General features: G+C 36.9%; 1 protein-coding gene across 2 annotated transcripts; it reads left to right on the top strand.

The window, feature by feature from the left end:
* The first annotated feature begins 2593 nt into the window (after positions 1-2593).
* On the top strand, positions 2594-13317 carry LOC103701768 (14-3-3 protein 7-like). 2 transcript variants are annotated; one of them, XM_026802488.2, is made up of 7 exons: positions 2594-2995; positions 4515-4821; positions 9343-9430; positions 9546-9655; positions 10551-10717; positions 12240-12275; positions 13029-13317. In XM_026802488.2, the coding sequence occupies exons 1-6, from the start codon at positions 2932-2934 to the stop codon at positions 12260-12262; spliced, it is 759 nt and encodes a 252-aa protein (XP_026658289.1). In that variant the 5' UTR covers positions 2594-2931; the 3' UTR covers positions 12263-12275; positions 13029-13317. The 2 variants fall into 2 exon arrangements, with proteins under 2 accessions (XP_026658289.1, XP_008782160.1); XM_008783938.4 differs by lacking the exon at positions 12240-12275 and having other exon boundaries at positions 2599-2995.
* Positions 13318-13718: the final 401 nt, after the last annotated feature.

The raw sequence follows: 13718 nt of genomic DNA, 5'->3' as shown, positions 1-13718 counted from the left end.
ATGAGGCGATGCCTCTGTTGGAGCTGCTTAGGTGCTAATTACAGCAATACGTTTCGGAGATGGGAGCAGTTTACGTGCAGTTGACAGAGAGGTTGGTATCCTGCATGAATCAACGCCACGTTCATCAAACTCGATCCTGGTCTAAGAAGAATCCTAATGTTATTTGTGTGAGAATCCTAATGCCAGCTGCAACTACCTTCTACTATTATAATATAGGATTCTGCTACTAGCTGTTCCAGAAAAGAAAAGGGAAACAGAGGACCAAACTAGCAGTGTTGCGTTTACATTATTTAACCAAATTATAACAGCACTCTCTAAGCTGGACCCACTTTTATTATTATTATTATTATTTTATAAAGAACGTTGCCAGGGTCTCTTTGAAAAATCCAACAGGAATGGGATGAAGTGGGTGTTAAGAATCATTGATTATCCGGGATTCTATCCCTAGTTTTATTCTACTAACATACTTATCTTTTAGTAGTGATAAGTCTTATCTTTTTCTTTTAGTAGTCATGAGTTTTATTCTTATCTTTTAGTAATGATAAGTCTTATTCTAACTTTCATCTTTATCTTTTTAGTAGGTATTGAATTTGAGTAGAAATCAACTTGTGTAGCTCATTTTTTTTAAAAAAAGTATTTTTTTTTATCCTGGTTATTTTTCTTCCACCTTCTCTTTTTTGTTATTTGTCTTTATCCTATTTCTTTTGTTGGGCTGTATCCATCCAATATCCCTGCAACCCGAAATCTATGGGAACAAAAAGATCGCTATAGATTTATTTTTTGTCCTGCAAACTATCAGGCCCGCAAGCGGGTTTTAAGCTAGGCCCATGGGCTGGGTAGGCCGACAAGCACGATTTTTATCAGAGTATTCTTACTGAAATACCAAACAGGCCCTAACTACAATTTTTTTTGTCCAGTTAATTAGGAACTACTAGACTAGAAGGTGGTGGTAGCTTCAGCACATCCTGATGAGTGGCTGAGGTAGATGGGAATGACCCATTAGAGAGGATTTGAAAGTAAAGAAGGTAAAGACATTGATGGGGACGCCATAACCATCTACCAAAAGAAAATTAGCTATAACGACTGACGTGGCTTCCCCAAAAAAAAAGAACAAACAAACTTTTTGAGACCAAACTATCCAAATTCCTCGAGAAAACACTGGAAGATCCTCAAATGTCGAGTGTGCTGTGAAGCAGTGACAGAAACAAAGAGCTTACATCATAGCGGGATGCAGTCCTTAATAAATTCTTATGTTCGTTTTCAGCAAAGGATGCAAGTAACTAGCTAGGAGAATTTGTACAAAAAATCATCATTAACAACTACTGCACACCCGTCCCGTCCTAGAATAAATACGTCTCTTCCACTGTTCATCGGCCCCAACTCCAATCGAGAAAGACCAAAAAAATACTATTATATTGATGCATGACCGGTTAATTAAATAATATAATTATAATATTATATTAATTAAAATTTCAGCTTAGTGTCAATGGTGCATGTAGAAATCCAAAAAGTTGGTAGCCGGCAGATCGGAGATCCGCCCTACTATTATTATAAAAAGTTAGTACTCTAAATCTGGCCACATTTTGATCTCAATCTTATGGCGTCTTGTCCTATGCGGTTCAAACCATGCCCCCTTCAATTCTAATAAAAATACTTATTTAAGCTCTGAATGATTAACTGGAAGATATTATTTTGATTTCTTAATTTTGTATAAGTAATTAAGATTTATGCAGCAAATTAGTGATGTGGAACTAAACACATGCCCGCATAATTTCTTATAGATTGGACCGTAGCCAATTTTGGCTCGTATTATGGATGAAATAGGTTTTGGTCCAAAACCTCAACTATCCTACCATGGACCTAAGAATAAACACTAAAATTCATTGTTTATGATATCAATTTGTTGATATAATGTGGCCCTCACAACCTAAGATCTTCGGCATTGTAACATGGAAATCTTCATTCTGAGATTGTTTGTAAGGATAAAATACCAAAATGTTAGCAAAGAGGGCCTAAATAAGCAGGAGTCAAGCTGGTAAAAGTTTCCTTTCTAGAATATATATATATATATATAAAGTAAACAGTGGTACCTTCCCGTGCTACTGCACCAAAAAAAAAAAAAAAAAAACTATAACAAACCATATCCAGAACTACCAAACTCGGTTTGTTTGCGCTGTGGCTCTTTGTGGTGGTGCCTTTCCATCATTCTCTCCTATTTTTACGCTTTAACAAGAGCACAACCCCATACTGACGTACCCCTCTCTCCTATTTTTCCCACGTTCATTATATATAACAACAAAAAAAATTATGTAATTGTTATTATATTATTATATAATGCAAGGAATATCATCAATTTTTTTTTTTTGCTCTCTCTTCATGGATTGGTCAGGTTGGGCCTTCGTTGGGTAATAGTCGATCGGATGCATATAAGACGTAACTGGGCTCTTTTTTATTTTGGGGGTACTGGGCTCCGTTTTTTCTTTTTTCTGGTACGTTTTGTTTTTGGTACATTTATTTAATCATATAATAAGCAATTAAGGGAGGGCGGGATTCCGCGTAACAGAAGGGAGTTAGATCGGAGGGCCTCCCGCGAATCGCGTCCGACGTTCTTCTCTCTGAAACGCTACAGTGCCCTAACCGTCTTCACCCGCAACGGCACCCATCCCCCCACGCCACGCGTCCCTGCGCGAGTCTTTCGGTCTCTCGGGTACCCAGCGAAGAAAAAGGCGGAAGGGCGAACAAAAAAAAAACCGCAGCAACTCGCACTAGACTCGAAGGGCCGGACCGGATCGGAGACTCCCCCCGAATCAAGGAAATCAAATCATCAACCAAATATAGAGGCGGGGAGGCGGAAATAAAAGGGGAAGTTGGAGGAAGTTTTCGCATAGGAGAGCGAGCGAGCGAGCGAGAGCGAGAGCGAGAGAGAGAGAGATGGAGGAGAGGGATAAGCATGTGTATACAGCGCAGCTAGCGGAGAAGGTGGGGAGATACCATGGTAAGCTACTGGGTTTCTTTCTCGTCTTTTGGTTCTTACCGAAAACGAAAAGAAAATATCGTTAGGGATTGTCGTGTTGGGATTTGTGGTGAATGATTGATTTGGTTATCTGGATTCGACGTTGAATGGATGATAGTTTTGATTTTTTGGTGGAATTTTGTTGTTCCCTTTGTTCTTGTTTTTTTATGGGTCAATGTTGAATATCTTGGTTGATGATGTGTGAGTGGGCTTGTTCGTTTGGGTTACAAGTGGAGTGGGTGAATTTGTTTTTTTTTTTTTGTTAGGTTAATGGTCTCGTTTGCTTCATCTGAGCAGCATCTGGAGTCGTAGATTTGGCATTTTAGACGCAAATTTGTTTCTTTTTTTTTTCTGGGAATTGGTCATTATTATTATTATTTTCTTCTGATTAGCAATGAATCGTTGCTGATCAGTGGGGTGGGTTTGTTGTTCTACTGGATTATAAGTTCGGCAGGTGGATTTGTTTTCTGGTTTTTCCTTTTCCCCCCTCTCTGGGCCAATGGGCTTATTTACTTCATGTGGTGATTGGTCGACGTAATTTGGAGTGGGTTGATGAGGAATATATTGATGTATTGTTTGTAAATGGGGTAGACGTATTCATTTGGGTTCACAAGCGTGGGTAGCTTTTCGTGTTTTACAATAGTTTTTGGCTTCGTGGGCGTGACGGTTTCTTTGCTCCAGTTTGGTTGCATCTTTGGTTGGTAGTAATTTGGAATTCCTTTGGTATATATTTGGTTTATTTTTTCTAAGTTTTTGGATTTATTCACCATCATTTTATTGGTTTAGAATCGTATTTTGTTTTTTTAATGAACTTTTCTTTATTTAAATACTTATATCTCGATTCGTCATTTTTTATCAGTGAGTATACAAGGACCAGATAATGATTACTTGGGCAATTTATTTATTGTTTCTGTTATTATTGTTATTACTCTTTCTGTTCCAGATTGAATTTTTTTTCTCCTCCTATTGGGGTTCTGAAAATATGCTGTCATGATTTCTTTATGAAAATGTGTTTGGGAGGAGGGCTCAATGTTATGCTTTCAAGTGTTTAAATGTATTGGCGTCTAAATTTTTCTTACAACATTTCATGAACCAGTAAACTTTTCTTTTTTCTTGGTGATCTGCATTCACTGAGAAAAAAGGTAGTTGATTATTTCTCTGTTGTACTTAACTAGTTCCAAATCACATTTGGTTATTTTGTAAGACAGAAAAATTCTGTTTTCGTTGCTATTAGCATAAACTCTTTAGATAAGCAAACTGCTTCCACATATGCTGGTTTCTATCGAGAACCAAAATGATGTTTGATCCTAAATCCGAATTGTGATTGTTTTTTCTGGCCACTGGATGTTGGACATGCCACAATGTGCTGTCTGCACCAGCTTATCTGGTTGATATACCTGAAAACTAATTATAGTTACACGTATTTGCCAGTCATCTGACCTCACATTCTTTCCAGTTGTGTCAAATAGAAGTTTAATTTGTGATGTTACCGTTGTCTCAGAAATGGTGGAGTCCATGAAGAAGATCGCTAGCATGGACGTAGAGCTGACAGAAGAGGAGAGGAATTTACTGTCAGTTGCATATAAAAATAAGATTGGTTCGAGGAGAGCATCATGGAGGATCTTCTTTTTACTTGAAGTGAAGGAGGGGAAGAAGGGGAAGGAGCAAAGTCTTAAGAGGATACGGGAGTACAAGAAGAGAGTTGAATATGAGCTCACACAGATCTGCAATGACATCTTGTCCATCATTGACATCCATCTTCTTCCATCCTCCACTGCTGGTGTATCCATTGCCTTCTTGAACAAGATGTGAGATTCTTTTATTCTAGCATTACACATTCCTTTTTTCTTTAACAACAAAATGTTCATCCATGGTAGGATCGGGTATAGGCTATTTGCCACTGGTTTAATACATGTTTTTGTTCCATGATCATCATCATATAATCTTGTCAAGATGTCTTTCCCTCCCTTCTATTAATTTTACCATTTGACCAGAAACTATTTTGCTTTGTGAAATTTTGGTCGTTCTCTTCTCATGGCTGTAGCTATCCAATAATTTTTCAACTTTTAAGTGTTTTGTAATCTGCACTTGTATACTGTTGCTTGCATAGGAGACTTGTGTACTATTGATTCAATAAAATAATAATTTGTACAGGCAATTAGAAAGCATCTACCAGTTCACTGCTAAGATTGTTGGGCTGTGTTATATGAACATGTAAAACCAGATTGGATGGCAAAGAAATACATCCTTCTCTCATTTGAACATGTAAAACTAGACTACTGCTTTAACTTATTAGAATAAGGTCACTAATTAAATTAGCAATAGCTAGATAGTCACCAATAAGTTAGAAGTAACACAGATTAAAAGGATGATTTATCTAACATGTAAAAAATAAATCCAATTTTCAAAACATACAGATTGTGATAGGGGGGCAACTAAAAGTTTAGAAACATACACAACTAATATCAGATTGTGATAGGGGGGACTAAGCAACATTCTTGTCTAGGGTAAAATCAAATTGAAACCTTATGTAGACGAATTTAGTGAGGAAATATGTCCTTATCATCACGTAAGTTTGACCCTCTCCCTTCCTAGTCATGTCAGAAAAGGGGTCAAACAGAAATAAACTATGAAAAGTGCAGCTGTGCGCAAATAAATTATTGAAAAGTGCATTAGGAATCATAAAATGTTTTGTCAAAAGAAAGAGATTACTATTTTTTTAGATAAAAAAAGGTAATATCTCCCATGCACTTTTCAATTATCTGTTTGCACACATCTGCACTTAATAATTTTTCTATATAAAATCATTTCCTGACATGACTAGGAGGAGAAATGGTCAAATTTATGGGATGTTAAGGGTATATTTCCTCCCTAAACTCTTCTGTGCTATACACAGTCATCTAAAGACCAATGCTCTCATTAGCATATTCATTATAAATGATCAAAATTCAATATAGTCTATACAAAATTATGTGGGAGTGTGTTGATTTTTAATTTTTTACTTTAAAATAACTATTAAATATTAATCATAATTTAAAACAAACAAGTCAGTTTATTAGTAAAATGCATGCTAAGTATTTTCAACATGAGCCTCTAAATTACCTGCACATGTTCCATATTTCTTTACGTTTCGTAAGATATTTTATCCATTTCAAACAACGCTCTTAAAAATATTTTTAAAAAGCACACAAATTCTAAAAATTATTCAAATACAATGTCTCCATATTGTCTAGGTTTTTTTAACCTTTAACTATTTAATCTAATTTCTGTAATTTTTCATTACTTCCCCCAAAATTTTAATTTAAAATTTATGAAAATTATAAAATGAAAATTTTTAGGTCTTACATAGGCACCTTCCATGAATGTTATATGAATTTTGCAGTAGATGAATGGAAGCCCTTTTGTGGGATGATTTTAAATTTATCAAATTCTCGAGTGCTCCCAAACACAACCTTGATTTGTCCAAATTATGCAAAAAAAATTATAGCACGTGCACACTATTAATTTACTCCAAAACTATTAATTTTAAAAATAAAATATATGTAAAAAATTATTATAAAAATTAGTGTTTTGTAGTGTGATGTCCATCCTCTATATCCATATTTCATGCTGAATGGAAAGATTTTGGATAAATTTCTCTATTTTTTTGTTTTCTTGCCTATTTCTGGCCAAGAAAACAAAAAAGGGGTGAAAACATGTTCTCATTGGATTTGGCATGTTTGATATCTTTGAGCAATATTGAGGGGTGGAAATGCAGCAGCACCCCACCCTCCTCCTCGCTCCCTTCCTCAAGTGGCTGCCCCATGATATAAAAAGGGAGAACTAGCTATACCTAGCAGCCATCCACCAATGTGTTTGACAAATTTGTCGTCCCATATGGAATGGCCTTGGTACTGGCTTGACCAGGTTAGGTACCACCTTTTATGGATCCATTCTTACCGAACATGTGGTTCCTACATCATACCTGCAAAACCAACGTTAGTACCGGTAGATACTGGCAGGTTTCAATCAAGATAGCTGCTATGTCCTGATTTGTTACACTTTTCGTGATTGGACCCCTCTCGGTCCCTTTTTTTGGCCATAATAATACGATGTTGATGGTATTGTTCGGTTTTGGTAGTATTTGAAGTTATGGTCTCAGGCAATATAGGGGTCTTGTTGCCTAGAGGACACCTTTTACTTTTCACAACCTCGATTTTTCCTAATTCTCATGCTCCTATACTTGCTCCATTGCTCTCCACGACAACATTGTCTCTCAACAGCTTGCTATGTGTGCCATTTGCCGTGGTCGTTGCTTATCCTCAGCATGTCTTGCTATCCTCTGTTGCTCACTTCCCCTTATTCCTAGTTCATCCATCGAGTTAGTTGCTTGCTGCAGCAACTCACTCTTCATCCACATTTGCTGTTGTAGCTGCAATCACCTTGTCATGCCACAAGATACTAGTTGTAATCGCTGCACCTACCACCAATTTGCTTAACTGCATTCCTCTATCACTGCCCCATTACAGTTGTGGAACTAGCCATGATCGAAGCACTCACTATGTTATTTGTTGCCTAAAGTTCCAGGAAATTGCCATATAACATTTCTACTAAAGGATTTAGTACTATATGCATAAATACTAGGAAATGTTTGGTGTCGCTTTTTCTTGTCAAAAAGGTATTCTGAAAAATTACATTTATTTGAGTTCTCAAAAAGTACTTTTTTCTGTATATTTGGTTTTTGGTAATTACACATTATATAACTACTTTTTATGGATGGAGTTACCATATTTGAAAGACAAGGTGCGACCTTGGAAAACTAGCTAGAACCTAGTCCTTCTAGCTTCTCCTAGAAGTGCTTTTTGTACTTTTGCTTCTTTTAGAAGCATTTCTCAAATGATAATATGAAACACTTATTTTTTCCTTGGTAAGTACTTCTGTTACTTAAAGAGTCACAAAAGAACTTTCTTTAGGAAACATCAAATGAGCCCTTAGGGGTAATCTACTTTGGCCACCTAACTCTATATTTCTCTGTTTATGCACCTTCCATCTTTTTTTCTTTCTAATTATTACTTGTTTCATTTAATGTATTTGTATTTTCTGCCCTTTATATGTTGAACACTTGGACTCTCGTTTTTATGATTCAAAAGTTGACTGATATTAGGTGTGTGTGCATGGATAAGACATCTCAATGTTCAAATATTAAAAATTTTATTTTGCTTTTCTAACTATTTGCTATATAACCAAAACAATGAGCTGCCTTTTGTTTGTTCATTCTCACAAATTTCATGAAATCCGGAATTTAGAAATCTCATTCTTTATGCGAGCACCTATGGCCCCATGTTAACTTGACTAAAGGACACATTCTCCTTTCTGTGGCACCTTACCTTTCTTCATCTATTTCTATTTTCCTTTCATCCTCTGATGGGATCAATGCCATTCGTCAAACACACCTTCCTCTTGTGTAACTTGTGCATTTCTGTCCTGAATGTATGGATGCAACTTGAATTGGGCTCAACCTAGAATCAACCAGCCCAACACGACCCCAATTTGAATTGGGTGTGGTTGAGCTTAAACCCAACTCGAAACTATCCTAATCCATCCCAAACCCAATCCAATCTGGCCCAACCTGACCCAACCTGGTCGAAACTGATAAATAAATAAATAAATTTAAAATCAGGTTTCTTATAAACATTTCTATATGCCATCTAACAATATCTTTATTCTTGTTGAGTTAATAGAATTGCATAGGTGCACCCGAATATGATATCGACCAATTCAATGGTAGCTTAGCACAAATACACGAAACTTTCCCAAAATCTAACATATACAACCCAATCTAACCCAGTTGATCTGACAAAATCCATTGCAAGCCTAAATAGCCAGACTCAATCAAGATTTAGCTTAAGATGGGGTTGGATTGGATTAATCCTGACCCGAGGTTGGGTTGGGTTGAGGTATACAGCCCGAGTTTCTGCTTTACCTGAATACTATTGTTCTCTGTTTCTGGTGCTATAAATTGAAGTCCTGACATTAGACATTTCCCATCTTAGGAGCTAAAAAAATGATAGCATTTTTAATTCGAATCCAAGGCTCAAAAGCAAATTCTATTTCCATAGGGTGAATTTATGTGGTCAACTTGTCCAATCAATCAACCTTTACGAGTTCTTAGCTCTCTCTCTCTCTCTCTCAGTGGCAGCCCAAGCATCCAATCGATTGGTAATTTGTATTGCCCAATATGTTTTAGCAGAGGACCTCTGCAGCCAATCCAATTTATTGAACTAATGATTTCTGGACTAAAGTTGAACTTCTTTCTGTCCTTATGAATCCATTTTCACTGTAAACACCAGGAAAGGGGATTATTACCGATATTTGGCTGAGTTTAAGACCGGGATTGAAAAAAAAGAAGCTGCGGAGCAGTCATTCATGGCTTACGAGGTGTGGTTGAACCTTGCAATACTTTGATGTTCATTGATTTCTTTTTCTAATGAATGTTTGTTTATCTCTGTTAGTGAATATTTTAAATATCCTAACAAAAGCAATGGCAACGCAGGCTGCTACCAGCGCTGCTAGGACAGATCTGCCTCCCAGCAATCCAATAAGGCTTGGCCTTGCCCTGAATTTCTGTGTGTTCTACTATGAGATTATGAATTGTCCTGAAAGGTCAAATCAAAACTTATTCATTTCCCTCTATCAACTGTCCTCTTTTTTTTCTATTTTTAGTACTTCAGTTTTGGTTAACATTCATAATATTGGTATTGCCTGGAATTATGGAATCAAATAGATATATCATTCAGTAACAACATTATTTCAATGTTTCATATTTTGATGCTTCAATTCTGTGTTTGATGCATAACACACATTTGGTTGAGCATCAGTGCTCAGGCCTTTATTTGGTCCTAACCAGTGTTTAAGTAATTGCCATGCCAGGCTGTATGGTGTATACCATACGAACGTGATGTGGCACCTATATGGTACGAAATCTCCATATGCCCCCAGAAAGACACGTGGTACAGGTGCTGTACTGACTCCTACAGTGTATCATGTGTGGATATGTGGGCATATACCATACCACACTTGTAAGGGGCCTGATGCCAAGAATAAAACACGGGTCCTAACATAGTCATGCAGGGGAATCAAATATTGTTCATATATTGACGGGATAATTGTCATTAGACGCAAATATGTGTTACTTAAATTTACCAATTTTCTTTTAACAATTAATTTTTTAAAAAAATATTTGCTCAATTTTCTGATGTTGGTATTCATTGTACTGAACAAACTTCAGTGTAGAAGAATGCTAGTTTATGCTATTTATTGGTAAGTACACAAAAGTAACCCAGCATAATAAATGCCTGCTTTCTCTTTCTAATGCAGTAAAGTGGTTCTAGTATTCTTCTATTTGTGATTCAGAAATCAGAAGTCCGTGCATTGTATTTTGTATGTGTAAAGGTCTTACGTATGCAGTAGTATGTGTACCTGTCTTCCCATATACAATGGCTACTCTTTATATGTGGCTGCACATGAATCCTTGTTAATTCTTCTTGGACCTTTACAGAGCATGTATCTTGGCTCAACAAGCATTTGATGAGGCTATTACGGAGATCGATTCCCTCATTTTAGAACCTTCCTTCAAAGAAGAATCTTATAAGGACACCTCAAGTATTATGCGGCTTATCAGGGATAATCTCACAGTATGGGCAATGGAACTGCCAGAAAAAGGAGGTAAATTTATATGTTCCATGCATGCATGTATCCATTCTATTATGCCATCTTTTCCATGACAGCTTACCCTCTTCAGAAGTTTAATGGTTTATTCATGTAAATGTAGTTTGAACGTTATCACTGACAAGTTGATTATTGGATATTTAAAATTTCTGTAAAGAGTCTTTTTGTATAAATATTGCATATGCTTGGGTTGCATATAGAGTCCCGATGTCAATTATACTATTAGTTGTTAAGAGTATCATGGAGCAATGATGAAGTAACATCCTCAATGGTGGACACTGGTTGGCAGTTTATCTTTGTGGTATTTATGTAAGAGCATTACATTGGCACTCACATCCATCTCCTCGAATTTGTGTCAGACATATATCCTAATTGGATATGCGTCGGATGCTTGAATACTTATTTTTTAAAACTGCAGCTTTGAATATCAGCAGTGGGTTGAACTCTTCCAGAATGAGTTCAACCGACTAAATAGTGTTAAATCGAGCTCTTGTTCTTTATGGATATTGTCAAGAACGTAGGTATTAAAGTAACTTTGCAAAATGTCATTTTTTATATAATATGTAAGCTAATTGGTACGTTTGAATGAGAATGATGCATATTGAAAGACCTAAACAAATAATATGTTTTATTGTTATCTTTATACAGATTTAAATATTTCCTTTTTTACTCTTGCCAAGTCAGACACTTGAACATGTGTCGGAATCTGATTCTCATATTTGCATCCATGCAACATGTCAGTTGGGATGTTGTTAGGACATCATAATTAGTTAATTACCCTCTTTTATTTGACAACTGTATAACAGAATTTACTATTATGGGCGCTCTAGGCACAGAAATCCCTGCTGAACATAAACAAATAGTTAATGGCCACTTGTACTAACTTGGTAAATGATTGCTTTTCATGGAAATGGCCTCAGGGATTATCCTTTTTTCTTATGTTGTTAATTTTGACTCTTCAAAGAACACTAACGAGATGGGAATCGAAGTGGGGGACCTCTCTACCGCACCTGTCTCCCCAGACATCCCTTCCCCACCCTAGCCCTCCTTCCTTCGCTTCAGATGGCAGAGCTACCGCATAACGTTCCGTTGCTTATGTGTATAAGGCCTATGTTATAGAGTATATAACTTCGATCATAGGGATCAATTTCTAACTTATCTATGCCTAGAGGGGGAGAAGGTATTGAAGTTTGAATAGTAAGAAGATTCCCTCCTTGTCTAGCTCGACTGATAATATTCCATTTGGATGCAAAGGAGATGCTAGCTTTGACCACCCAGGAGTTCAGCAACTTTCCAATGGTTTTTTTTATGTTCACTTCTTGCGAACTCATTGTTGATCAGTTTTAGCTTTATTATGATTGAATGTGTTCATCGTGTTTGTTTTCCACAAAATCTTTTGCAGTGACATCGTTGGCTTAAATTTACCCGCCTTTTGTTGGTTAATTTCTTCTCATCATTAAATTTGGTTGATTTATTATCTCCAGATGTAGTTTTTGGAGATATTTGTTCCATTTTGCAGGTGAACAAATCCAAGGACGCTAACATTGATATGGAGGTAAGGCATTTCATCCATAGCAAGACGAAATTGTAGGCTAGTGCAGGTGTCCCGTTTGCCCGATATGGTTGATACTTGATACGGTTCAATATCCACATTTTGCTAGAGCTAAATAAAACTGATAGATTGGTTGCAACAAAAGCAAATAGAATTACAGAGTAAGAAATTTGGTGGAAATCTATATTTTCCATTTTAGAAAACAGTATACTTTCCTCCTAGAAGCTCATTGACAAAATGCCCTCTTTCAAGTGACTTGCATGATACTCTGGGACGATGATCTGCTTGTGTCTGGCCTCTGATTGAGGGATGACCATTGAAATTTGATCTGATCTCATGTAGATGACTTTTAATTACAATGTGGATATCTAGCAACATCACCTCCATGCTGACGTGGATTTTTCTCTCACTTGGTGGACTGTGGGTTGTAATTTGTGTTGGATGCCAAGGCTTCCTTTGGTCTAGTAAATTAAAGGAGATGAAGTTGAGCAAATGGGAGCAGATTGTCCCCTAACGCATCATGTTACCCAATTTGTGCAAATCTTAAACCTTCCTAATTCATTTCCTTGCCATCTCGTATTCTGTGGCAACTGAAGATCCATTCTTTAGCGCATTTTAGCCATGTGTATGCATTGCTTTCTTGTTCTTATCTTCTAGGTTAATATTTTGGGAATAAAGATTGGACACTTTCGTCTGGAAAGTTAATATTATACCACAAATTTATGTATGATTATACTGAGTTTTGGTTTTTTGCAGGAATAGGTGGTGCGCACAAAGGGGGTGTTGCTTGGTCTAGGCCCTTGAACTGCAGTCGGTGAAGGAGATAGGTGGCTCCAGTATGCTGGTGGCTTAAAAGTAGTGTCTTCCTTTTCTTTTGGATTTAGCTGATGTATATTTACAGCTTTCTTACAAGTTTGGAACAGTGAAATTCAGTTTCCAGGCATTCCTTAACCCAAAATGTTTAGACATTTATTGGAGCCTCTTTCAGTGATGCTGGTTTTAGAAAATGTTGCAATCTTGGAATGCGCTGTCATTATTGATTTGAGATTGTTTTCATATAGGGCCGCCCCATGCTTCGTTTTGATTTCTACCAAGCCAATGAAACTGATTTCCTTTGATTGTTTCTGGTAGCAGTAGCTAATGGCTTGTCTTGCAAACTGGTACTGGGTGGAACAATGGTAAATATTTAGTTACCAGTTCCTCCAGCATTGTCGGAAAGATTGTTCTCTCGGACTCGGCTCCTGAGACCTAAGGTCCCCGCAAGGCTGCAAATATTGACAAATCATTGGATTGATCAGCTTCTGCTTATGGCAAACACTGTGGGGACATGGAGGAATTTTTTATGAGTGTCTGGGATGGCAGTTGCTGATGCTCCCCACTATTTTAGGGAGAATGGGAAATATCCTAGGGCAGTGGTTATGCTATTTGAGGTAAGATAGTGTTGGT

This window comes from Phoenix dactylifera, chromosome 9, assembly GCF_009389715.1.
Source record: "Phoenix dactylifera cultivar Barhee BC4 chromosome 9, palm_55x_up_171113_PBpolish2nd_filt_p, whole genome shotgun sequence".
NCBI lineage: Eukaryota > Viridiplantae > Streptophyta > Magnoliopsida > Arecales > Arecaceae > Phoenix > Phoenix dactylifera.
This window is presented reverse-complemented; position numbering and strand designations above follow the sequence as displayed.

Bases quoted from the DNA above. Each gene is read 5' to 3' on its own strand.
- LOC103701768 (XM_008783938.4), top strand. From the start codon at position 2,932: ATGGAGGAGAGGGATAAGCATGTGTATACAGCGCAGCTAGCGGAGAAG. The intron at 2,996-4,514 runs GTAAGCTACTGG...CCGTTGTCTCAG, and splicing joins GAAGGTGGGGAGATACCATG to AAATGGTGGAGTCCATGAAG. The intron at 10,718-13,028 runs GTAAATTTATAT...GGTTTTTTGCAG, and splicing joins GGAACTGCCAGAAAAAGGAG to GAATAGGTGGTGCGCACAAA.